The 27,709-nt window shown below is 44.2% G+C and overlaps 1 protein-coding gene across 1 annotated transcript in view; it reads right to left on the reverse strand.

The window, feature by feature from the left end:
- Nucleotides 1-7,793: 7,793 nt before the first annotated feature.
- The window catches only part of LOC125915235 (zinc finger protein 45-like), a 31,593-nt gene continuing 11,677 nt past the window's right edge, over nt 7,794-27,709 (reverse strand). Inside the window, exons 2-7 of the mRNA XM_049620949.1 lie at nt 22,648-22,801; nt 22,483-22,555; nt 19,951-20,001; nt 15,677-15,803; nt 14,484-14,579; nt 7,794-10,349 (exon numbers count right to left, since the gene is read on the reverse strand). Coding sequence (XP_049476906.1) covers nt 8,512-10,349; nt 14,484-14,579; nt 15,677-15,803; nt 19,951-19,965 — 2,076 coding nt within the window. The 5' untranslated portion in view covers nt 19,966-20,001; nt 22,483-22,555; nt 22,648-22,801 and the 3' untranslated portion in view covers nt 7,794-8,511. The remainder of the gene's footprint in view (nt 10,350-14,483; nt 14,580-15,676; nt 15,804-19,950; nt 20,002-22,482; nt 22,556-22,647; nt 22,802-27,709) is intronic.

A 27,709-nucleotide genomic window follows, 5' to 3' on the forward strand; every position in this document is an offset into this window, starting at 1 on the left:
AAAGGGACACAAATGTAAGCACTTCAGGACAACACTCGAAGGGGGAGAAAAAGGGACGGTCTCATCACCAAGCCTGGCTTTGCTGGGAAAAAGCATACAATCTTATAAATTCCCCCACCAAGAGGGAACACGAGTGTGGAGTGGATACATCGATAGAAAAGTTCTGAGAAAGACTCAGAATCCCCAGCCAGCTGATAATGATAGCATTTCTCCCCTGAAGCCAGTCGGTAGAGCCTGGAGGAGGTAACTGCTTCTTCAAATGAGAAGACAGCAACACAGTTCAAGGGATATAAGAAATCAAGGAAACTGGCATTACCAAAGGAACACGATCCTTTTCCAGTAAGTACCTTCAAAGAAATGGAGAGAGAAGCATTGCCTGACAAAGAATTCAAAATAACTTTTAAGGAAGCTCAGTGAGCTACAGGAGAACACTGATAGACAACCCAACAAAATTAGGAAAAGAATACATGAACAAAACAGCAGGTTCAACGGAGAGATACAAGTTGGAAAAAAAGAAGCAAAGTTAAAGTCTGGAGCCCCAAAATACAATAAATGAAATGAAAAGTGCGACAGAGAGCACGAACCTAAGGGTTGATCAAGCAGAATAAAAAAATCTGTTAATTCAAAGAGGGGTCATTAGAAATTTTCAGTCAGAGGAGAAGAAAATGAAAAAGAGTGAGGGGTGCCTGGTTGGCTCAGCCGGTTAAGTATCTGACTTTGGCTCAGGTCATGATCTCACGGTTCGTGGGTTCGTGCCCTGTTGGGCTCTGTGCTGACAGCTTGGAGCCTGGAGCCTGCTTTGGATTCTGTGTCTCCCTCTCTCTCTCAAAAATAAACAAACATTAAAAAAAAAAAAGAAAAGAAAATGAAAAAGAGTGAAGAAAGCCTATGTGAATTATGGGATCGAATACAGATAAACAATATACACATCATGGGAGTCCCAGAAGAAGAAAGGGAAAGAAAGCTTATTTAAAAAAATTATATAATGGCTGACGGGGTGCCTGGGTGGCTCAGTCAGTAAAGTGTCTGACTTCAGCTCAGGTCATGATCTCATGGTTCATGGGTTCAAGCCTCTTGTAGGGCTCTGTGCTGACAGCTCAAAGCCTGGAGCCTGCTTTGGATTCTGTGTCTCCCCCTCTCTCTGTCCCTCCCCCACTCACGTTCTGTCTCTCAAAAATAAATAAAAATGTTTAAAAAATTACCTAATGGCTGAAAAATCCCCAAATCTGGGGAGTGATATGCACACCCAGGTACATGAACTTCATAGGTCCTGGAACATTTTCCATTGAAAGAGGACTTCACCGACACACATTATAATACACCTATTAAAAAATTAAAGAGAGAATTTTGAAAGCAGCACAGGAAAAGAAACTCATCACCACAGGATATGTCATCAAAGACCTCGTAGGCTAGGAGAGAGATGATGTATTCCAAGTGCCAAAAGGGAAAAAAACAAAAAACAAAAAAATGGCAACCAATGCTACTCAGCAAAGCTGTGCTGCAGAAATAAAGACTTTTCCGGACAAACAAAAGTCGAAGGAGTTGATCATCCCTAGACCTGCTCTACAGAAACTGCTAAAGGGAGTTCTTCAAGCTGAAATGAAAGGATACGAATTAGTAAAATGAACATGTAAGTATAAACCTCACTGGTAAAGAAAGGGAAGTATATTGTCAAATTCTCCTAGTTGTGATCAATTCCTTAATTCTAGGGTTAAAAAAGAAAAGCATTTAAAACAACTATAGGTTCCTCAAAAAGTCAAAAATAGAACTACCCTACGATCCAACAAATGCACCACAAGGTATTTACTCAAAGGATACAAAAATACAGATTGGAAGGGATATATGCACCCAGATGTTTATAGCAGCATTTGATTCAACAATAGCCAAATTATGGAAAGAGCCCAAGTGTCCATCAAGTGATGAACGGATAAAGAAGATGTAGTATATACACACCATGGAATACAAATCAGCCATAAAAAGAATGAAGTCTTGTCATTTGCAATGACATGGATAGAGCTAGCAAGTATTACGTGAAATAAGTCACTCAGACAAAGACAAATGATTTCACTCATATGTGGACTTCAAGAAACAAAACAAATGAACGTGGGAGGAGGGATGGGAAGAGGAAAACCAAAAAATAGATTCTTAACTTTAGAGAACAAACTGATGGTCACCAGAGTGGAGGTTGAGGGAGGGATGGTTAAATAGGTGATGGAGATTAAGGCGGGTACATGTGAAAAGCACCAGGGGTCGTAAGTAAGTGACGAATCCCTAAATTCTACAACTGAAACTAATATTACAAGGTATGTTAACTGGAATTTAAATAAAAACTTGAAAAAATACGTAGCAACAAAAATTTATTAGTGGATCCATAATATAAAAATATATAAATTGTGACATCAAAAACATACAGTCTAAGGAGAAAAGCACAAAGTTTTATATGTGATCAAAGGTATAATGGTTATGTTTTATGAAAGCTCATGGAAACCACAAAACAAAACCTGTAGTACACAAAAGTGAAAGGGAAAGGAATCAAAATACGGCACTATGGAAAATCCTCAGATAACCTAAGTATACAGCAAGAGAGGGGGAGAGGAACAAAGGAACTACAGAACAGTCAGAAAATAATTAACAAGGTGGCATTATTAAGTCCTTAGCTATCAGTATTACTTTAAATGCAAATGGATTGAATTCTCCAGCCAAAAGACACAGAGTCTTGGCTGAATGGACCAAAAAAGAAGAACCAATTACATGCTGCGTACAAGAGACTCACTTCAGCTTTAAGGACCCACATAGGTTGAAAATGAAGAAACGAATACAAAATAATTCACGGAAATGGGAACTGAAGAAAGCACAAGCAGCTATACTTATATCAGACAAAACAGACTTTAAGTCAAAAACCGTAACAAGAGACAGAGAAAGTAATCATACAGTGTTAAAGGGGTAAATTTATCGAGATAAAACGAGTGTAAATGTGTGCCCAACATTGAAACTAAATATATTAAGCAAATATTAACAGATCTGAAGAGAGAAACAAAAATGCAATACTAGAAGGGGACCTCAGTACCCTACTTTTAACAATGGATAGATCATCCAGATAGAAAATCAATAATAAGGAGGGGCATCTGGGTGGCTCAGTCGGTTAACTGTCTGACTTTGGCTCAGGTCACAATCTCACAGTTCATGAGTTTGAGCCCTGCTGCGGATTCTGTGCTGACGGCTCGGAGCCTGGAGCCTGCTTCCGAATTCTGTGTCTCCCTCTCCCTACCCTCCCCCACTTGCACTGTGTGTGTGTGTGTGTGTGTGTGTGTGTGTGTGTGTGTCTCTCTCTCAAAAATAAACATTTAAAAAACTTAAGAAAGCCATAAAAAAAAAAAAACTTAAGAAAATCAATAAGGAAAGATTGAACATGAACTACATTAGACCGAAGGGACCCAACATAGAACATTCCATTCAACAGCAGCAGAATATTCTTCTGAAGCTCACACAGAACATTCTCCAAGATCATATGTTATATTACAAAAGAAGTCTAAAAATTTTAATACTGAAGTCATATCAAATATCTCATGGTTCATTAAATCGAGCCCCATGCCAGGCTCTCTGCTGACAGTATGGAGCCTGCTTGGGATTCTGTCTCTTCCCCTCTCTGCCCCCTCCCCCACCCACATGCATGCGCACGAACATGCTCTCTCTCTCTCTCTCTCTCTCTCTCAAAATAAACAAACAAAAAAAGGAGTCAATTGTGAAGCCCATCGGAAAGAAACAAAGACATCTGATTTTGTGTCAGCAACGTATAAGCTTCATCTCCTGCCCATGTCCTCTGCCTCCTTCACAATTCTGGTAAGGTTCTGGGGTAAGGTTCACTCACAAAGCACAAGCAACCTCCAACCATTAAAAAAAAATTTTTTTTTTAACATTTATTTATTTTTGAGAGTGAGAGAGACAGAGCATGAATGGGGAAGGGGCAGAGAGAGAGGGAGACATAGAATCTGAAGCAGGCTCCAGGCTCTGAGCCATCAGCACAGAGCCCGACGCGGGGCTCAAACTCACGAACCGCGAGATCATGACCTGAGCCGAAGCCGGATGCTTAAGCAACTGAGCCACCCAGGCACCACTCATTTTTAACTTAACTGTGAGAGGACTTCTACTCTATAAAATACCTGAACATTGACTGTTCTTTCTGCTCTGGACCTTCTCCTGGACAAGTGTTCTCTCCACCTTTGATCATCCCAAAGGGTGTCTGTCATGAGTTTTGTGACCCAAACCTAATGTTGGTGGGGAAGCTTCCTTACGTCGCAGTGACGTTGCTGAACATGCACATCAACTGGCATGGAAAGATTAATCTTTTTGTGGATGACATTATCTGATTACAGAAAATCCCAGGAAATCTATATAGAAGAGCTACTTTAATATACAAGTTTGACATGATTGTAGGCTACAAGGTTAACATAGAACAATTGCATTTCTATATACTAGCAATGAACAGCTGGAAGTTGAAATTTGAAAAATAGTACCATTTAGTTTAATACCAAAAACCAGAGTACTTAAGTATAAATCTAATAAAATATGAGCAGGATCTATGTACTGAAAACTACAAATTACTGATAAAAGAAATTAAAGGAGTCCTAAACAAATAGGCAGATATATGGTGCCTGTGGTTTAGAATATTAAATATTGCTAAAAAAAAAAAAGAGAGAATATCCAATATTGATAAGATGCTAAGTCTCCCTAAACTCACCTATATATATTCAATGCAATTTCAATAAAATTCCCAGTAATGAGCTTAATTTCACAAAGCTTAGTCACAAAGCTTATTCTAAAAATTATGGAAAAGCAGACAAAATAGCCAAAATAGGGGGTGCCAGGGTGGCTCGGTTGGTTAAGATTCCAACTCTTAATTTCAGCTCAGGTCATGATCTCATGGTTCGTGAGTTTAAGCCTGTACGGACAATGCAGAGCCCACTTGGGATTCTCTTTCCTTCTCTCTCTGCCTCTCTCCTCTGCTTACACACACACTCTCTCTCTCTCTGTCTCAAAATTAAATAAACTAAAAAAAAAAAAAAAAAAAGGCAATTTAAACTTAAAAAAAAAATAGCCAAAATATTCTGAAAAAGAATAGAGTTGGAAGACTCATACTATCTCATCTCAAGACTTAGTGTATAAAGCTACATATTGGCAAAATGACAGACATATAGATTGATGGAACCAGAGAGGCCAGAAAAAGACCCACACATGTATGATCTACAGATTTTTCACAAAGGTACAACAGCAATTTGATGTTAAAAGGATAGTTAACTGGATGTTTCCATGCCAAAAAATTGGCCCTTGACCCCACATTTTATACAGACTAACTCACATGGATCATAGACCTAAATGTTAAACCTGAAACAAACTTTTAGATAAAAAAGAGGAGAGGGGCACCTGGGTGGCTCAGTTGGTTAAATACCAGACTCTTGATCTCAGCTCAGGTCACGATCTCATGGTTCATGAGATGGAGCCCCATGTCAGGCTCTGTGCTGACAGTGTGGAGCCTGCGTGGGATTCTCTCTTCCCCTCTCTCTGCCCCTCCCCTACCCACGTGCACACACGTGTCTCACTCTCTCAAAATAAATAAACTTAAGAAAAAAAAAGGAGAAAAATCTTTGTGACCTTGGATTAGGCAGAGTTCTCAGATCTGAATCCAAAAGCCGAATCCACGGAAGATGAAAACTGAACTTCATCAAAAACAAAACACCTGCTTCGTGAAAAATACTGATAATGGGGGCGCCTGGGTGGCTAAGTCAGTTAAGCGTCCAACTTTGGCTCAGGTCATGATCTCACTGTTCATGGGTTTAAACCCCGCATCAGGCTCTGTGCTGACAGCTCAGAGCCTGGAGCCTGCTTCGGATTCTGTGTCTCCCTCTCTCTCTGCCCCTTCCCCTGTCACTTACTGTCTTCCTCTCTCTCAAAAATAAATAAACATTAAAAAAATAATTTAAAAAATACTGATAATGGAATAAAAACATAAACTACACGCAGAGATAAAACATTTGCAAAACATAGAAGGACATACATCCAGAACATACAAACTTTCAAAATTCAAGAAGAGAACAGTCCCCCAAAGAAAAGATACATGTATAGCAAACATTCAGATATGAAAGATGCTTAACATAGTCATCAGGGAAATGTAAATTAAAAAAATTTTTTTAATGTTTATTTATTTTTGAGAGAGAGAGTGAGTGTGAGCGGGGGAGGGTCAGAGAGAGGGAGACACAGAATTGGAAACAGGGTCCAGGCTCTGAGCTGTCAGCACAGAGCCCAACGCAAGGCTCGAACCCACAAACCATGAGATCATGACCCGAGCCGAAGTCAGATGCCCAACCGACTAAGACACCCAGGTGCCCCGGGAAATGTAAATTAAAACCAAAGAAAGATGCCACTATGAACCTAGCGAAATGCTAAAAACAAAACAAAACTTTGATACGCACTGATGGTGGGATGACAAAACGGTACATCCATTTTATTTATTATTTTTTTTTTTAATTTTTTTTATTTTTTTATTTTTTTATTTTTGGGACAGAGAGAGACAGAGCATGAACGGGGGAGGGGCAGAGAGAGAGGGAGACACAGAATCGGAAGCAGGCTCCAGGCTCTGAGCTGTCAGCACAGAGCCCGACGCGGGGCTCGAACTCACGGACCGCGAGATCGTGACCTGGCTGAAGTCGGACGCTTAACCGACTGCGCCACCCAGGCGCCCCAAAACGGTACATCCATTTTAGAGCCGTGAGCTTTTCCATACAGTTGAACATGCATACAACCCCCCTCTTAAGTATTTACGAAGACAAAGAAAACCTGTGTTGATACACGGCCCTGTATGCAAACACTAGTCACCGTTTTCTTTATCACCACTAACAACTGGAAACTCAAATATCCTTGAAGTGATAAATGGATAAACCAAACGTGGTACATCCCTGTAACAGAACACGACTCAGCGACAAGGGGAATGACTAGCAATCCGCACATCAAGATCGATGAATCTCAGAAGCATTAAGTGGGAGAAGCCAGACTCCAAAGACTACAGTCTGAATGATTCCATTTTAGGACATTCCAGAAAAAGTAAACTATGCATACAGAGAGCAGGTAGAGGGTTGCCAAAGGTAGGGAGGGGTGATAGGGAAGGGGCTGACCACGAGAGTACAAAGGAATTTCAGGGCAAGGGGGTCACGGAACTGTTAAATGTCTTGACTGTTGGGGCGGTGATACAATAGTAATCATTTGCCAAAACAAAGAACCCTACACCAAAGAGCCAATTTACTGCCTATAAATTAATCCTTAATAATAATTTTAAAAAGAACGCTAACTTGTAGGGGCATCTGGGGGGCTCAGTCGGTGAAGTGTCTGACTTCGGCTCAGGTCGTGATCTCAGGGTTCGTGGGTTCGAACCCCGCGTTGGGCTCTGTGCCGACAGCTCTGAGCCTGGATCCTGCTTCAGATTCTGTGTCTCCCTCTCTCTCTGTCCCTCCCCTGCTCATGCTGTCTCAGAAATAAATAAACATTAAAAAAAAATTTTAAAGAATGCTAACTTGTAGAATTTTCATAGATGGCTCTTATCTCCCTGAGGAATTTTTCTCATGAATAGATACTGAATTTTTTCAACTTTGCTTTCATGTTTGATGATCATGTTTGATCCAAAGAATCCTGACATAAAAGAGTACATACTGAAGCCACAGGAAGTCCAAGAACAGCCTCAACCAACGTGAGGTATAAAAATCATCCTTGCCGCCACCGGAGGTGGGAATGACTAGAAATGCACACAAGGGAACAGTCCGGTTTAATAGAAATACTGCACACATCAATTTGGGTGAGGATTACACAAGTGTTATACATTTGCAAAACTTCAGGAAGCTGTAAACTTGAGATTTATGCATGTTACTGCATGCAAATTATACCTCAATAAAGAATCCGCACACATGTAAGTGCTGGTTACAACCCACTGAATTGATTTTTGGACCCCCCGACAGGCTGAGAAACACCAGTTCACAGGACCTGTGGGGTTGGGGAAATGAGCCCACATGCCTAATTTACACGTCCTCTAAGCCTTGCAGATTTCCTCTTCTAAGTACATCTCATAGACATTTTGCGAGACGAACCGAAGAAAAAAATCTCAACGATGACTCTTCTCCCTACACTGATTGAACGTTACCGAACACCTACAACGTGTGAGGCACTGAAAGGCTGAATAGATTTGGCAGCCGACGCATCTCTACTCTCCTGGAGCTTATATTCTAGCGGAAGACGGACTCATCCCTCCTAAGCCTCTCTTCTGTGGCACATCTGCTACGTGTCAACGTTCTAAATGAAGCCCTTACGTAAGTCTCCGCTCTCATGAGGCTTCTCTGCTATGTGGTCGCCCAACCACTGGGACATGTGGAGCTCCGGCTGAAATACTGACTCTCTTTCAACAAATGTTTTGTCTCCTATGACAGGTCTGGTAACGGGATTGTTTCAGCACCCATTTGAGGTATTAGAACATTATCGCTTTTCTGGAGCTTCCTTCCTGCGTGAATCCTCCGAGGTGGGAAAGTCTTTATCACCCTCATCGTCAGCATGCACTCGCTGATGAATTATAAGGCTTGAGCTCCAACTGAACCCCTTCCCGCACTCCTCACACTTGTATGGTTTCTCCCCAGTGTGGACTCTCTGATGGGCTTGAAGGTATGAGCTCCAACTGAAGACCTTCCCGCACTCCTCGCACTTGTATGGTTTCTCCCCAGTGTGGACCCTCTGGTGGGCTTGAAGATAGGATCTCTGTCTGAAGCGCTTACCGCACACGTCACACCGGTACGGTTTCTCTCCCGTGTGGACGCCACGATGAGCCAGAAAATTCGAGGCCCGACAGAATCCTTTCCCGCACTCCTCACATTGGTACGGCTTCTCTCCAGTGTGGCACCTCTGATGGGCTTGGAGCTGCGAACCCACGCTGAAGCCCTTCCCACACTCCGCACACTGATACGGTTTCTCTCCAGTGTGGACTCTCTGGTGCACTTGAAGACTCGAGAACTGACTGAAGGCCTTACCACACTTCTCACATTTATAGGGTTTCTCTCCCGTGTGGATTCTACAATGAACGTTAAGATCTGAACTCCGGCTGAAGCCCTTCCCACATGTACCACACTTGTATGGTTTTTCTCCAGTGTGGCCTCTTTGATGGGCCAGAAGATTTGAGGCCTGACTGAAGCCTTTCCCACACTCCTCACATTTATAGGGTTTCTCTCCCGTATGGACTCTAAAGTGAATGTTAAAATCTGAGCTACGACTGAAGCCCTTTCCACAGGCATCACACTGATACGGTTTCTCACCAGTGTGGCCTCTCTGATGGTCCAGAAGATTTGAGGCCCGACAGAAGCCCTTCCCACACTCCTCGCATTTGTAAGGTTTCTCTCCAGTGTGGCTGACCTGATGGGCCTGAAGGTGTGAGCCCACACTGAAGCCTTTCCCACACTCTTCACATTTATAGGGTTTCTCTCCCGTGTGGATTCGACAATGGATGTTAAGGTGTGAGCTGTAACTAAAGCCCTTGCCACAGGCCTCGCATTTGTATGGTTTCTCTCCTGTGTGGATTCGCTGGTGAGCCTGCAGTCGCGAACGCCAACTGAAGCCCTTCCCGCACTCTTCACATCTATAGGGTTTCTTTCCCACGTGGACTCTCTGGTGGACTTGAAGATAAGAGCCCTGGCTGAAGCTCTGCCCGCACTCCTCACATTTATAAGGTTTCTCCAACGTGCGGACTACCAGAGGAGCTTGACACTGGGAGCTTCTCTGGACGCTCCTCCCACACTCCTCGTACTTGTGTGGATTCTCTCCAGGGGGGGCTCTCTGCGGATGGCGAAGACGTGACCTCTGTCTGAGACCCTTACACGATGTATCGTGTTTGTACGATTTCTCCCCGCTGTGGACTCTCTGATGGGCTTCAAGGCTTGAAAGTCGGCGGAAGGTGTTTCCACATTTTTCACATTTATAGGGCTTCTCTCCCACATGGGCTGTCTGGTGAGTCTGAGGATGAGAGTGCTCAATGAAACCATTCTCACACTCTCCCCCCTTATAGGGGTTTCCTCCTGTGTGGTCTCTGTGGTGAATTTGAAGACACGAAGTCTGATTAAAGCCTTTACCAAACTCCCCATCTTTATAGAGTGCATCACCCTGTTTTTCCAGCTGAGAGTCAGTTCCTTGAATATTTACCATGGCGTCTTGGCTCTGGATTAACTCCTTTGTAACCTGTTGCCAGATCTGCGAGCAGAAAAGCTCTTCATGTGGCAGGTACTTTAATCCAATTTCCTGAAGAGTCTCCGCATCATTTAGATTCCTGTCTCCTAAAAGGATAAAGAGAATTTAGAGATGGGGCACATTAAATGCTTTGGTCAGAGGTACCAAGGTTATAAACTTAAGGCCCACAACCGAAGGCTTAACATGAACCAGGAGAAGGTACCGTTTTTTAAAAATGTTTATTCATTTTTGAGAGAGAGCGGGAGCAGGGAAGGGGTGGGAGGAGGACAGAGGATCCCAAGCAGTCTCTGTGCTGAGAGCAGTGAGCCCCATGCGGGGCTCAAACTCATGAACTGTGAGATCATGACCTGAGCCAAAGTGGGACACTTAACCGACTGAGCCACCCAGGCGCCACACTGTAGGGAATAAGTTTAAGAATTCCCGGAGCTTGCACCAATGGGTTAACAAGGTTGAGGTGGAAAGCTGCCACAGGGTGAAAAAGCCAAGCACAGAACAAAGCACAGAGCGGAAAGCCGCTTCCAAAGGATGCAAATGTCTACAAACAGGTAGAGGAACAGTTAGAGGCAGACTTGTAAGCCTTCCGATCCTAATAAATACGGAACAAGGACCCTTACTCGGGACGCTTGTCTCCTCCCGGACATTAGCCTCTCTCATATTCAAGTCTGCGTCCGCTCTCTTGCTGGACAAGAGAGAACTCCAGATTCAAAGTCTGTGACACCCTGCCATTTTTATCATCGAAAACCTAGAGGTGGTCCACCAGGCTCCTATTCACTACACGTTAATGAGATATGTAATATGTAGTATGATTCCAGTTAGAATCATACTAAGTTTTATATGTGAGAAACAGGTTAGAAATTTGGTGATTGCAGATCAAGAAAAACACTTCCTAGGGAATCTTTCCAAAGACGAAGCTGCACCCACCTAAAAGCTCTCTCTTCTTTGCTAAACCAGGTGTCCGATAAATAGTCTCCACATAATTCTGCCTACTGCATGCACATCTGACCAAATGCTCAAAATGTCCAGCAGGACCTTTACAGACAGACGATCAGAAGATGTGCTGAAAACACATCTGAAAACCTTTGCTTCAAATTATTTCATTGGACTTTATTCCATGTTAGAAGCCTTGATGTACTGGGTTGGTTGGAAAGACAGGTGTTTGGGAGAACAGATCTTATCACCCAAGTGCCTGAAATTCAGAGTATAAGCAGGAAAATGTCCTTCAGGACGGCAATTGGGGAAGAGGTTTACGGTACTAACATACATTATTCTAAAACCTCATAGCAATAAAGTTCCTATCACCTCGGGGGGAAAAAAAGAGTGGAAAATCAGAAGCTCATCTTTTATTTTTATTCATTTAAAAAATTTTTTTTAATATTTATTTATTTTTTTGAGAGAGAGAGAGAGACAGAGCGTGAGCAGAGGAGGGGCAGAGAGAGAGAGACACACACACACAGAATCCGAGCAGGCTCCAGGCTCTGGGCTGTCAACACACAGCCTGATGCGGGGCTCGAACCCACAAGCCATAAGACCATGACGTGAGCTGAAGTAGGACACTTAACTGACTGAGCCACCAGGTCCCCCTGAGATGCTCATCTTTTAGAACAGACCAAGAACCTGTGAGAAGGAGCAGGGCATGGCGTGGATTCTCCAAGTCAGGATCAGTCAGGAAGAGCTATGTTCTCCTTGGGACTCTGTTCCGTCAATAAACTATAGAGCTTGCTACCTACTTCTTTTCAGCTCTCTCTTCAAATAACACCTCATCAGTGAGGACCTCTTTCACCATCCAGCATCCAGCAGGAAATTCTCCCTATCCCTTGACACCCCCAGCAATCTTCTCGGCATTCACCTTACCCTGTGTTGTTTTTATGTGGCACGTATTACATCAGATGCGCTATCTATGCCCTTTATCGTTTTATGTCTTCTCCCACCTGAATGCAATATCCACCAGGACGAGCACTTAGATCATTCATTGCTTTATCAGCACTCCCAGATGGCAGCGTTCCGTAAGTACATGTTGAACACACAAATAAGCCCCAGTTTGACTTCTTTGCAAGAGTCTGAGCTCTGTTACAAAAGTAAAAGAGCTTTTTCAAGGAAGTTACCCATAACAGGAATGGAAGCAGCAACTTTGCTGGGAAGCTGAAAGGCTTCACCAGAGGCAGGGCTAACCTAAGTGAAAGTTGCTGATGATAAAATCATGTTGATCATAAAATCATGGCAAGAATCGCTTGAGAGGAAAGAAGGAAAAAAAAAAAGCATAAGGCATACAATTGGCTGTGGGGCCTATGGATCGATTGCTTGTGAAAATATTTTTTTCAATGTTTACTTATCTATTTTTGAGAGAGAGAAGGCACAAGCACACACACACGAGGGGGAGGGGCAGAGAGAGAGGGAGAGAGAATCCCAAGCAGGCTCCACACTGTCAGTGCAGAACCCGACATGGGGTTTGAACTCACAAACGGTGAGATCACGACCTGAGCCAACATCAAGAGTCAGATGCTTAACCGACTGAGCCACCGAGGCACCCCCTTCTGAATTTTTGTAATCTCTTCCTATGTGTGTAAAACTTTTCCTTCTTCATATAGGAGTCAATATTTAGAGCCTCAGGAATAATGACTCCGAAAGCAGGCTGTCACTCTGATGGATACAGAAACATGTTCCTGTATGGACAACACCACTGTTTTACAAGCTACAGGTTGGACTCAGTGAGTCTGAAATAAATTTAGTGGCTTATGACAAGCATTAGCAGAATGGTAAAATATTAAAAGTGCTTTGTAAGTAAAGGTTTCTCTGGATAAAATGCATGTTAGAACTACACACACACACACACAGGGATAGTGGTGGGTGACATTGTTTTCTTTAACTGTTTGGATGAGGTTGGTGGTTGCCATGAGGAAAACCGACGAAGGGAAAGCCTAACGTGAAAGCTAGTTAATATCTGATACTTTCCTTAATAGGAGACCTGCCTCAAAAGTGGCTATCAGATTCTTCATTCTAAAAAGTGGTTCTTCACTCAGACAGTAGGATTAACTACTAAAACCTGCAGGAAAGCCACAGAGCTGAAATGATATTCACTGTGGTTACAAGTGCAAAGTTAAGCTGTCATCGGATATGGTTTAATGGGTACAAATCTACACATATCTAAAAGGACCCAATCAATTACATTCGATTAGATAATCACGATAATCACGGGCTGTTCTAGACGATGCCTTCACCACACATTTCTGTTTAACACCCTTTAAGGACGTCCACGACTAATGGGGAAAAGTCCACGTAACCATGATCAGCTCATTCATTCACACAACAAATATTTATAGCACACCTGTCCTCTGCCAAGTCTGACCTACACACTGAGGATATAGCAATAAAGGCAACAGAATTTCTTCTCTCCTGATAATTACATTCTAGTGAGAACAGAGTGAGCGAAGCAAAAATATATGTTAATATGGTAAGCGGTGATCAATGCCTAGACACCAAATCAGTCGGGGTAAGGGAAAGGAGAACCGGGGAAGAAGAAGGGGTCAGGAACACAGTGGTCACGGAAGGTCTTTCTTATGACGTTAGTTAGGATTTGAGAAGGACTTACGCGAAGTAAGGGAGGGGCCAAGAGGATGACAGAAGGAAGAACGGGTAGAGGGTGACAAGGCCGGGCCACGGGTAGCATAGCAGAGCGACAAAACTGGACAGAACAGACAGGCGTGGGGGAAAGCGACAGGTCACGTCTGCAGAGGGATGGAGGATGAGCAAGGAGCAGACAGGTGGGCCATCAGAAGTCACTGTAAGTACTTGGATTCTGCTCTGAATCAGGTAAGAAGCTACCAGAGGTTCAAGCAGAGGCCTGACAAGACCTGACAAACATGCAGAAGAATCACTTCGAGGGGCTCCTGGGGGGCTCCGTCCGCTTGACCACCTGACTCTTGATTTCAGCTCAGGTCATGATCCCAGGGTCGTGGGGTGGAGCCCCGTGTCGGGCTCTGTGTGGAGTGTGGAGCCTGCTTAAGGTTCCTTCTCTGTCTGCCCCTCTCCCCTGCTCTCGCTCTCTCTACAATAAAAAATAAAAAAGAGTCACTTCCAGTGGAGAACAGCTGTAAATGAGCAAAGGAGAGAGGGAGGGTGCTAAAAACTGCTGCAGAAATTCAGAGACAAGGCACCGACCGCGACCTGCTCCAGAGCTGGGGAGGTGACAAGAGACGTGACAGACCGAGCCGCATGGCTCTCACCTGAGGAGCCGTGGCTCTGGGTTGCTGCCTTTATCATCCAAAGCCTTCCTCCCCTCTTGAACTGGGGTACTGCATCTGGTGTGAAGGGTTGGTGCCCTGTGGAAAGGCAAGGACAAACATTTTAAATTAATACAGCAGAGGCCAAAATCACAACACAGGCGTTTTCACCACACCATGTTTAGGACACCAAAATTAGTGTTTTCCAAACTGTTAATTATGATGCATCAGAGGACGACATTTTATTGCAAAAATCCAGGATATGTAGATCTAGGTGTGAACTACCGGGGTAAAAAAATGTCTGTTTGCTTCAGATTTTTTCCGCCACTGCTCACACAATTTTCAGCAACTGGCTGTAGTTTTTGCTGCTGCAATGTGTGGTTATTGCCAAGGGCTCTGACATTGTCTACCCTATTGTAGCTCTTTTTTCTTTTTAATTTTTTTAATGTTTACTTATTTTGGAGAGAGAGAGAGAGAGAGAGAGAGACAGAGTGCGAGCAGGGGAGGGGCAGAAAGAGAGGGAGACACAGAATCTGAAACAGGCTCCAGGCTCCAAGCTGTCAGCACAGAGCCCGACGCGGGGCTCGAACCCACAGACTGTGAGATTGTGACCTGAGACAAAGTCTGATGCTTAACTGACTGAGCCACCCAGGTGCCCTACCCTATTGTATTTCATTAAAAATCCTGGTATAGGGGAGCCTGGGTGGCTCAGTCAATTAAGCGCCTGACTCTTGGTTTTTGGCTCAGGTCATGATCTCACGGTTCGTGAGTTCAAGCCCCGCATCAGGCTCTGTGTGACAGCCCAGAGCCTGCTTGGGATTCTCTGTCCCCCTCTCTCTTGGCCCCTCCCCCACTCATGCTCTGTCACTCAAAATAAATAAATAAACTTTAAAAATGCTGGTACAATACCCTAAATGTGTGTTATGACCCACTAATTGGAAATGACCACAACTGGAGAAAAGCCAAAAATGTGGATACAGCAGTCATGGTGTCAATTTACGGCTCATGTACAAAACACAAACTTTGTTGGGGGCAGGGGGGGGGGGGGGGGGGGATGACCAGAAAAATGCCATCTCTGCGTCTTATGCTGATTAGAACACTGGAAACTAGGTCAAGAGCTCCAAAGCCCCACACATCGGAGGGTAAATAAACCACACAGAGGGGGTGACATTCAATCACAGAGCACCTGTCCTCACCCAGAGAGAGCAGGTTCCGGAAGTTCTCCAGCATCACGTCTCCATACAGCTTCTTCTGGGCGGGGTCAAGCAGCCCCAGCTCCTCCTCCGTGAAGACCACAGCCACGTCCTTGAACGTCACTGCCTCCTACAACATCAAGCACACATAAGCTCAATCTTGCGCCCGATGGCCACTCAGAGGAAGAGCACTGAGAAAACTGGAAAGGGTGGGTACAAAGTGGTTCCAATTTTCAGAGACCACAGATTTTCACTACTATCTGATTAAACATTTCAAATAATACATACTGTCTTACCTGGCATTCTTTTCTTTTCAAAATAAATACTGAAAAGAACAACCTTTTACATAAATACTAGCCTCCCATCTAATTCTTTTCCTAGGATAAATTCCAAGGAGTAAAAATTGCAGTGCCGAAGAATACGCCACTTCAAAACTACTATGTACAACGCCAGGTTTTCTTTTCAACTTTCTCTGTATTTTACGCTTCCCCCAAGAGAATATAAATATCCCTGATTTTCCACATCATACGCAACACTGAATATAACCAGTGTTTCTGAGTCCTAAGAAATTTGATCAGTAAAAAGCAACTTGTTCTTTTCGTACTAATTCAGTAATTAACGAGCTATCGTATTTTCATATATTTACTGGCCATCTTTTATTTTTTGCTTCAGTACATTGCCAGTTAATGTTCTTTGCTCATAGTCCAACCAGAGTTTTACTTTATGACTGCAAAATTTCTATTAGAGATTTGAAGCTTTTTTTTTTTTAAACATATTTAAATACTGTCACCCACGTTTTGCTATTGTTCTTGTATAGCTTCGTGCACTGCATGGTTTCTCGACCTTGACATGACACACATTTTGGGCCAGATAATGTTTGTTGTTGGGGCGGGGGCCTGTCTCACGCACCGCAGGATGTTTACCAGCATCCCGGGCTTCTATGCACTGGAAGCCAGAAGCCTCCCTCAAGTGGTGACACCAGAAATGTTTCCAGACACTGCCTGGGGGCAAAGATCACCCACGGTCAAGAATTGCTGATGTACAGTACTGTCTTAACTTTTCTTTTTTTTTAATTTTTAATGTCTATTTATTTTTGAGAGACAGCAAGACAGCATGAGAGCAGGGAGGGGCAGAGAGAGAGGGAGACACAGAATCCGAAGCAGGCTCCGGGCTGTGAGCTGTCAGCACAGAGTCTGACTCGGGGTTTGAAGTTACAAGTCTTGGGATCATGACCTGAGCCAAAGTTGGACGATTAACCGACTGAGCCACCCAGGCGCCCCCTGTCTTAACTTTTCATATGAGAATTGTGTGTTCATCGCCGGAGCCCTGCACATCCAAGCGTCCTGAATGAGCATCAGAGATCCTAAAGAAGGAGCCTCAAGAGTGACCATGCAGAGGCAGTATTATCTGTGCTGTCTTCCATGCATAGGGCAACCAAGTGCATGTAGAAGGGCCAAGACCCTGACTGGAGAATTATTTGCCCTTGCCTCCCTCTTTATCCAAATAAAAATCCACGGAGTCTTTTTGGATCAGTTAGACCTTTGCTTTCCTGTGTGAACTTAAACAGTTTTCTGAAATTCTACAATCCTGTGTCTCTGTAATTAAAATGCAGAGGAGACAAAGTACTGCCTCTTAAGGTCAGTCGGAAGCTAAACGCAGTAAGAAAAGCATCTGGAATGTCTCCCTGTGCTACTGGACTTTATAAAATTAAGTACCTTCTAATGGAATACTACTGAGCCATCAAAAAGAATGAAATCTTGCCATCTGCCACGACGCGGATGGAGCCAGAGGGTATTATGCTAGTAAGTAAGTAGCAGAAAGACAAATACCATATGATTTCACTCATATGTGGAATTTAAGAAACAAAACAGATGAACATATGGGAGGGGGAAAAAAAGGAAAAAGAGGAAGAAACAAACCATGAAAGACTCTTCATGATAGAGAACACACTGACAGTTGATGGAGGGAGGTGGGAGGGGGATGGGCTGGATGGGTGATGGGTACAGGAGGACACTTGTTGGGAAAGGCACTGGTGTGGTATGTAAGTGATGAATCACTGAATTCTACTTCTGAAACCAACACTATTCTAACTAAAATTTAAATAAAAAACTGAAAAGAATAAAAAAGAGGGAGGGGGAAAAAAAGCACATTATTACTTTGATAAAAATCAATCAATACCCAAATAAAAAAATATAAATCAGTAAATAAAACATGTACATGATAGGATTCAGACATGGATGAGAAAGAACCTAGCTTTCTTTTTTTAAAAATTTTTTTTTAATGTTTATTTATTTTTGAGAAACAGAGAGACAGAGCGTGAGCAGGGTTGTGGTAGAAAGAGAGGGAGACATAGAATCCGAAGCAGGCTCCAGGCTCTGAGCTGTCAGCACAGAGCCCGATGTGGGGCTTGAACTCGTGAACCTCAATATCATGACCTGAGCTGAAGTTGGATGCTTAACTGACTGAGCTACCCAGACGCCCCAAGTATCTAGCTTTCTTATGGGAAAATATGGAAGAATGTTCTCTCTGTGCAAAGCATCAGTTATACCTGGTTGCACTGTCATATCTGAGTATTCTACATACAATATCCCTGAGGATTTTGCCTATCAAAGGTACTTTTTCAATTTACATTCCTAAAAACATTAACAAAAAATGGCAAACCCCTCAAAATTCCTTTTTGAGGAAAACGGTTTACATTAGGCCAACTGTTACTACAATGTTCTTTTTTAAGTATGTCAAAATCAGAATTTATTATAATTTTACTTTCCTAGTTTTCATTTTTTAAATTTTTGTTAAATCCCAGTTAGTTAACATACAGTGTAATATCAGTCTCAGGTATATGATACAGTGATTCGGCACTTCTATACAATAGCTGGTGCTCATCATAACAATGTCCTTTGAAATAGTAAAAATTCTGGGGGCGCCTGGGTGGCTCAGTCGGTTGAGCATCCAACTTTGGCTGAGGCCATGATCTGACGGTTCGTGAGTTCAAGCCCCACATCAGGCTCACTGCTGTCACTGCTCACTGCTTGGGATCCTGTCTCCCTCTCTCTCTGCCCCTCCCCGACTTGCACTCTCTCTCAAAAATAAATAAAACATTAAAATAAATAAAATAGTAAAAATTCTTAACTACCTGAATGTCCGTGAATGGGGTAAAAGTTATGAGACATACACACAGACTACATCAATATAAGGGAATATAATGTAGCCATTAAAAATGTAGGAAATAGGGGCACCTGGGTGGCTCAGTCGGTTAAGCATCAGACTTTGGCTCACGTCATGATCTCGCAGTTCGTGGGTTCGAGTCCCACATCAGGCTCTGTGCTGACAGCTCAGAGCCTGGAGACTGCTTTGGATTCTGTGTCTCCCTCTTTGTCTGCCCCTCCCCTACTCGTGCTCTGTCTCTCTCTGTCTCTCAAAAATAACTAAATGTAAAAAAAAAATAAAATTAAAAAAATGTAGAAAATATATTTGTATTAATTAGAAAAGGCATAATCTGAGAATTTTTATGTAACTATTAAAAATATACAGTTACCAGGGCACCTGGGTGGCTCAGTCGGTTAAGCATCCAACTTCGGCTCAGGTCATGACCTCGCGGTCCATGAGTTCAAGCCCTGCGTCAGGCTCTGTGCTGACAGCTCAGAGCCTGGAGCCTGTTTCAGATTCTGTGTCTCCCTCTCTCTCTGACCCTCCCCCATTCATGCTCTGTCTCTCTCTGTCTCAAAAATAAATAAATAAATGTTAAAAAAAAAATAATTAAAAAAATATATATACAGTTACCGATGCCTATGAGGGAAAGGACATGGGAAAATGGAAACAGTTTTTATAAGGAAAATAGTAGTAAAATTAGGGAGGCTTTTTTCACTGCTATTCACTTTTCTCCTCTATTTTATTCATGAAATTATGAAAGATAAAATAAAGTAACAAAAATTAAACTGTATTAGCGGCTCTTGGGTGGCTCAGTCAGTTAAACATCCAACTTGAGCTCAGATCATGATCTGGCAGTTCGTGAGTTTGAGTCCCACGCTGGGCTCTGCACTGACAACGTGGAGCCTGCTTCGCATCCTGTCTCTCTCTCTCTCTGCCCCTCCCTGGCTTGCTGTCTCTCAAGAATAAATAACATTAAAAAAAAATTAAACCACACTAAAGTAAGAAGTAGTGATCCTCTGGCACAGAAGAGGTTTTGAAATGCCTATTAATCTACTGTTTTCAAGGATGCAACTATTCACTGAGAAATGAGACAGTAATTTCAAATCTAGAAAGGAAGCCCAACTCACCTTGAACTTGGTCATTTTGTCCTCCTTCTACTTCTAGGGAAGGGCTGAGTCCTGAGAAGGCAAAAAAAGGGAAGAGGAAAGATAAAACAAAACCATCAGAGTCTGGCCAAGACTGTCGCTAACCCATATGGCTAACATACATCACTACCTAGGTTTCATGCTTTATGTGAACTTGCAAAAGCGCCGTTTCCTCAGGGGGCTCGATGAGCAGAGCGTGGGTTGGATTCCAGAGACCACTCACCCACCCCCTCAGCCGAGAGCCCCTGCACAATGGACAACCACCTAAGCACACACGGTGGTCCTAATGTAAGTTCTCCTTGTCACTCTCAGGGTATGAATCTGATCCTAGGGAAGGTGGAAATTGACAGTCAAGTTAAGAGAGCAGTCTCTGGGGCCAAATGTTTCAGGCTACTTATTAGTTGTGAAATCTTGGACAAATTATTAATATCTCCGTGCCTGAATTCCTTCACCTGCAAAAATGGAGGGATTAACAATGGCTACCTCATAGGACTGTTTTAAGAATTAAACCAGCAGGCACAAAGCACACAGAACCCTTTCAGAGTACCTTATTTCTTAGTAGCTGCAGAAAAGCAGGTAATATTCGCTAACGTAAAACCTGTCCCCAGACAGGGGCGCCTGGGTGGTCAGGCAGTTAAGCATCCGACTGTGGCTCAGGTCATGATCTTGCAGTTTGTGGGATCGAGCCCAGCACTGGGCTCTGTGCTGACAGCTCAGAGCCTGGAGCCTGCTTCGGATTCTGTGTCTCCCTCTCTCTCTGCCCCTCCCCCACTCGCACACCGTCTCTCTCAAAAATAAATTAAAACATTAAAAAAAAAAAAAAACACCGGGGCACCTGGGTGGCTCAGTCGGTTAAGCGGCCGACTTCAGCTCGGGTCACGATCTCGCGGTCCGTGAGTTCAAGCCCCGCGTCGGGCTCTGTGCTGACAGCTCAGAGCCTGGAGCCTGCTTCAGATTCTGTGTCTCCCTCTCTCTGACCCTCCCCGTTCATGCTTTGTCTCTCTCTGTCTCAAAAATAAATAAACGTTAAAAAAAAAAAAAAAACTTAAAAAAACAAAACAAAACAAAAACACCTGTCCTCATAAATGGCTTCTATCAATGGTGTCTTTAGAGGCTGTTGTTCTGTCCTATGAAAACCAGCTGTAACCTCTGAAATATGGTATTCTCTCTTGGTCGGTCATTCTTTTTTTATTAATTTTTTTTTAATGTTTATTTATTTCTGAGACAGAGAGATACAGAGCATGAGTGGGGGAGGGGCAGAAAGAGAGAGAGAGAGACACAGACTCCGAAGCAGGCTCCAGGCTCTGAACTGTCAGCACAGAGCCCGACGTGGGGCTCGAACCCACAAACCACGAGATCATGACCTGAGCCGAAGTCGGATGCTCAAATGACGGAGCCACCCGGGCGCCCCGTCTTGGTCGGTCATTCTTAACACGATGTCTTTGCAATAATATTTAAGATTACGTGGATGACTTTTTTCCCTGTGTAAAATATACATAACACCAAATTTACCATTTTAAACCATTTTAAAGTACTGTACAGTTCATTACATGCATTCCTCTTGTTGTGAACCAGCACCACCATCCAACTCAAGAATTTTTTTGGGGCGCCTGGGTGGCGCAGTCGGTTAAGCGTCCGACTTCAGCCAGGTCACGATCTCGCGGTCCATGAGTTCGAGCCCCGTGTCAGGCTCTGGGCTGATGGCTCGGAGCCTGGAGCCTGTTTCCGATTCTGTGTCTCCCTCTCTCTCTGCCCCTCCCCCATTCATGCTCTGTCTCTCTCTCTCCCAAAAATAAATTAAAAAAAAAAAAAACGTTGAAAGAATTTTTTCACCACCCTCCACTAAACCTCTGTATCCATTAAACAGCAGCTCCCCATCACCCCTCCCCTCTACCCTTGGTCACCACTATTCTACTTTCTCTCTGTGAATTTGACTATGCAGACAACTGTTTTGTTTTGTTTTTATGGACGACTGGTTTTTGAAAGATATGAGATCTTGTAAAGTTGACTCTGTTTCACAGTAGGGCCTTAAAAAGGACTCCATATCAAGGGGCGTCTGTGCAGCTCAGTCAGTTAAGCGTCCCATTCTTGGTTTCGACTCAGGTCGTGAGCTCACGTTCGCGGGTTCGAGCCCCGTGTCGAGCTCTGTGCTGACCGCTTGGAGCCTGCTTGGGGTTCTCTCTCTCTTCTTCTCTCTCTGCCCCTCCCCTGCTCACGTTCTCCCTCTCTTAAAATAAATAAATTAATTAAAATATATACACACACACATATATATGTATAAACTATCATGAAAATGGAAGACAAATTAATAAAAGCCTATGACCCTGCAAGATTCGTTTAACTGTAAGTTAGGCAATCAATAGGTCATTCGAACTCACAAGCTACAGTAATCGTAGAAAATGGTTAGAAACAACAAAAATGGCAATGTGTGACATTACATAGGCGCCGAGTACGCGTCAGGGACCTGGCAGAGCGCTTGGTACGCGCAGTTTCACCGAGGTGCTACCCACGTACCTGTGAGGAAGCTACTCTTGTACAAGTCGTGTGACTTTGGTCCAATCACCTACACGTCTGAGCCCATCCTCAGCTATTAACAAGGAGATAAAAACAGAATTTCAGTTATAGGAGTATTGTGGGAGAATAAATAAGCAGATCCACGCAATGCCCTTGGCTTTGTACCTGGCATTTTAGGAAGTTCTCAATCAACGATGATGATGAGGACAGTCGCTCCTATTTAACAGACGAGGAAGCTGAGGCTTGGTAAGGTCAAGATGCAGGGGCGGAATCGGAATCCAGCTCTCACCCCAGAACCAGCATTCTAGGTCTTGTCCCTCTGTGGTTTGTAAAGACAAAAACAAGCAGACGGGACTCTAAGGTCTCACAGAAAGGGACACGAGAGCCTGAGAGCTGGGGATGATAGACACAGAAACAGGGGGAGGACTCTGAAGCCACAGGATCTAGTTGAGGGAGAAGAGAACAGAGTCGTGAAGGGCGTAGGCTCTGGAATCAGACGACCAGGACGGGAACGGTGGCATCCCCAACTTGCTACTACTTTGTGCCTCAAATTCCAATCTATAAATTGGAAACAATAATGATAATGACAACAATAATACTACCAACCTCAGGGGAAGGGCACTCAGCCTACGTGACAATCCATCAAACATTTGAAACAGAGTCTGCAGCTAAAACATTCAATACGGGTTACCCATATAGCCGCTTTACATGGAACCGTCAAGGACCCCCCCCCCCCGCCCATCCCTTTCCTCAGGGTGGATGCAGCTGAGCACTGTTTGCTGAGCAGTGCGTGGGCTAGATTCCAGAGACCACTCCCCTTCCAGGCGAGAGCCCCCGGGGCAGTGAACGACCCACCCAACCACACTGGTGGCCTGAATACAAGTTCTCCTTGTAGCTCTCAGGGTAGGATTCTGATTCTGGGGAGGGTGGAAGCTGAAAGTACTCAGGTTAACGGATTATTACTGGTTCACTGCTGGACAATTTATTAATTACTATTAGTGACTGCTCCATCTTTAGACACAAGAACGCTAGTGTGGGAAAGGGCAGTGGAAAACTTCCTAATGTTGGAAGAAATACCCTTTCGGGATTTGTGATTCACTTGGTTCTGACTGCTTGCCCAACAACTTCTGTTCGTTAAGAGGGCTCCGTGGGGAGATCTTTCCATCACCTACTGGGGGGAGGAACATAATCGGTAAATCAACTTCGTCATTAACACCTACCCAGCTTTACAGCTCAAGCACCTGAAACAGCGCTTGTAACAGAAACTGCTCAGGAGTCACTCGGCAGTCAGCGTCAGTGTCTCGACGAATGAACCTGCCACCAGGCAGACAGGCGGAGGCACACGGAAGACAAGACTCATTGGTCTAAGATTTTTTTTTTTTGAGTTGTAAAATTTTGAGGCTGATCCCAGTTGGGAGGATTTGGAGAGTGGGGGTTTTATTTCTAACTCTTTCCTCCGGCTCTTTCACGATATTTCCAAGACCAAGGTCATCTGTGGAAGGAAAAGAGCCTCTGAATTTTCTTAAATGCCATCTTAGAAGGTGACGTCTGCTCTTCACAGTCAGTGCCTACATGAACTTCTGATACAAAATCCACAGAATGTGTCCATCAAAATATTCAGAACCACCAACCCACTGCCTACATAGTTAAGCATTAGACAGGCTTATTTATAAACTCTTCATTAAATAACTGAGTTTATTTTTATTTTTTTATTTTTTTTTTAATTTTTTTTCAACGTTTTTTATTTATTTTTGGGGCAGAGAAAGACAGAGCATGAACGGGGGAGGGGCAGAGAGAGAGGGAGACACAGAATCTGAAACAGGCTCCAGGCTCCGAGCTATCAGCCCAGAGCCTGACGCGGGGCTCAAACTCACAGACCGCGAGATCGTGACCTGGCTGAAGTCGGACGCTTAACCGACTGCGCCACCCAGGCACCCAATAACTGAGTTTATTAATTCACTGAACACTCAGGGAAACCTCCCTGAAAGGAAGACAATTACCCAGTGCCAACTGGCTCACGGTCTGGTGATCACACACTGCCACAGGGCAGAGTAGGGCACAGGGTCTGGTGCCCCACGGCCCACACAGCAGGTCCTACATAAACATGGCTTTAGCTGAGCTATGGGGGACGATGGAGTTCTGTTAGCCCAAAAGAAGCAGAATCACTAGAAAACCTCATGAGAACATATGTTATGATGGGAGTGAATACAAACAAGAGGCAGCAACAGATAAGCAGGTAAGCAGGATTCAAATTATGGTGATGTGGGGCGCCTCGGTGGCTCAGTTAGACGTCTGTCTTCGGCTCAGGTCATGATCTCACGGTTTGTGGGTTCAAGCCCCGTGCTGACAGCTCAGCGCCTGGAGCCTGCTTCGGATTCTGGGTCTCCCTCGCTCACTGCCCCTCCCCTGCTCACACTCTGCCTCTGTCTCTCAAAAGTAAACATAAAAAACAAACTCTGGTGAGGTGCGTCCCAGTTTTATCTGCATTTCAGCAGGAAAGCAGCAAAGGCCTTGAGGAAGGGAGGGTAAAAAGATTCCTTCTGTGTTGGAAACAGATTACTCTTTCAGCAGAGAGACTCGAGGGGGAAGTGGCTGGAGCCAGAGAGCACTGTTAGGAGAGCCACGTCAAGAATCACCTCCTTCTTGGAGAGGGAGAGATGGGGGCGGAGTAGGAGGACCCTAAGCTCGCCTCCTCCCACGAACACAACTAGGTAACTACGAAACCATCGTAAATACCCCAGAAATCAACCTGAACAATGGTAGCACAAACTCCACTAAGGGTGGAGGAGAAGCCCGGCTGAAGACATTAGGAAGTGTGGAGATGCAGTTTTGGAGAGAAACAGATGATGGCCTCAGTGGTGAAGGGGGAGCCACAGTTGTACAGAAGGCAAGGGACAGACTGGCACGCAGGGGAGCGCACAGGGACAATGAATCCCCAGAGCCGTGGGCTTGGAAAGAAAGAGAAGCTGAATTTCGTGAGTTCTTGCAACCAGCGAGGCTGAAAGCCTGGTGGGGTTTTTTTGTTTTGTTTCGTTTCAGTGTTTATTTGCTTTTGATACAGAGAAACACACACACACAGATCGTGAGTAAGCATGGGAGGGGCAGAGAGAGGGAGACACAGAATCCGAAGTAGGCTGCAGGCTCTGAGCTGTCAGCACAGAGCCCCAAGGGGGCCCGGACCCATGAACCACAAGATCACGACCTGAGCCAAAGTCGGACGCCTAACTGACTGAGCCACCCAGGCGCCCTAAAAGCCTGGAGTATTAAAGGTCAGCAGGCTTGGCTTGGGGACAGCCGGGAGACACCAGGACTGCTCTCGGAGGGAAGGCAGCACAGAACCAGACCACAGACACACAATGTGGCAACAGCAATCTGAAGCGTGCCTGGGGCACACACAGTGGGGAGGTTATTAGCTCATCTCAGAGTGTGTTCCAGAGAGGCAGCATTCACGGAGAGGCCCTCCCGGAACAAAGAAGCTGGCAGGTGCCATTTTCATCCCCCGCCCCTTAGCATAAACACAGAGCCACCTGCAGGAACCAGAGCAGCACTGACACTCTTTAAATTTAAGCTCTTGCTTAAACCAAGCAGAGTGCACACAGCACACACTGGAGACACTCCGGAAGCACCAGGCCCTGGGAAAACAGAGGACACTACGTTGCAGGAACTGGAGGACCTCTTCTTCATGAGCCCATAACCATCAACTACAGGAGACGTAGCTGACTTTCCTAACACCGAGAAACAGGCGCAGAGACTCAGACAAAATGAGAACACGGAGGAATCTGTTCCAAACGAAAGACCAGAACAAGCCCATGGCCAGCGATAGAAGTGACACAGATTCAAGTAACATGCCTAATAGAGAATTTACAGTAATGATCATAAAGATACTCACTGGACTTGAGAAAAGAGTGAAAGACTTCAGTAAGACCATTATCACAGAGATAAAGAATAACATGGAGATTAAGGGCTCAATGAATGAAATGAGAAACACGCTTAATGGAAGGAAGAGCAGGCTGGAAGAAGCAGAGGAACGAATTAATGACCTAAAAGAGTAATGGAAAGCAATCAAGCTGAACAAAAGAGAGAAAAAAGAATCATGCAAAACAAGAATACACTTAGGGAACTCTACGACTCCGTCACACATTAGCAACATTTGCATTATAGGCGTTCCAGAAGAAGAGAAAAGGGGGCCGAAAATTTATTTGAAGAGATAATAGCTGAAAACTTCCCTAATCTGGGGAAGGAAACAGATATCCAGAACCAGGAGGCACAGAGAATGCCCAACAAAATCAACAAGAGCAGATCCATACCAAGACATGTTGTAACTAAAATGGCAAAACATACAAAATTAAAAAAAAAATATTTTAAGCAGCAGGACAAAAGAAGACCGTTATGAACAAGGGAAACCCCATAAGGCTATCAAGGGATTTTCAGCAGAAATTTTCCAAGCCCGGGGCACCTGAGTGGCTCAGTTGGTTAAGCATCTGACTCTCGATCTCAGCTCAGGTCATGATCTCACAGTTTGTGGGTCAAAGCCCCGTGTCGGGCTCTGCACTGACCTCGTGGACTCTGCTTCGGATTCTGTCTCTCTCTTTCTCTCTCTCAAAATAAATAAACTTTAAAAAAAGAAAAGAGGGGCACCTGGGTGGCTCAGCCGGTTGAGCGTCTGACTTCGGCTCAGGTCATGATCTCACGGTCTGTGAGTTCAAGCCCCGCGTCGGGCTCTGTGCTGGCGGCTCGGAGCCTGGAGCCTACTTCGGATTCTGTGTCTCCCTCTCTCTCTGCCCCTCCCTCGTTCATGCTCTCTCTCTGTCTCAAAAATAAATAAACGTTAAAAGTTTAAAAAAGAAAAGAAAAGAAAAGAAAGACGAGAAAAGAAAAGAGAAAAGAAAAAAGAAAACAAAACAAAACAAAACAAAACTTTCCAAGCCAGAAGGGAGTGACGTTCTATATTCAACATGCTGACTGAAGAAAACCTACAGCCAAGAATATTCTATCTAGCAAGGTTGTCATTCAGAATAGAAGGAGAGGGACACCTAGGTGGCTCAGTCGGTTGAGCGTCCAACTCTGGATTTTGGTTCAGGTCATGATCTCAGGGTCGTGGAGCCCACCGCAGGGGACTGAACCTGCTTAAGATTCTCTCTCTCCCTCTCTTTCTGTCCCTCCCCCATCCACATACTCTCTCTCTCTAAAAAAAAAAAAAAAAAAAAAAAAAAAAAAAAAAAAAAAA

This window comes from Panthera uncia (genome assembly GCF_023721935.1).
Source record: "Panthera uncia isolate 11264 chromosome E2 unlocalized genomic scaffold, Puncia_PCG_1.0 HiC_scaffold_19, whole genome shotgun sequence".
Classification (NCBI taxonomy): domain Eukaryota; kingdom Metazoa; phylum Chordata; class Mammalia; order Carnivora; family Felidae; genus Panthera; species Panthera uncia.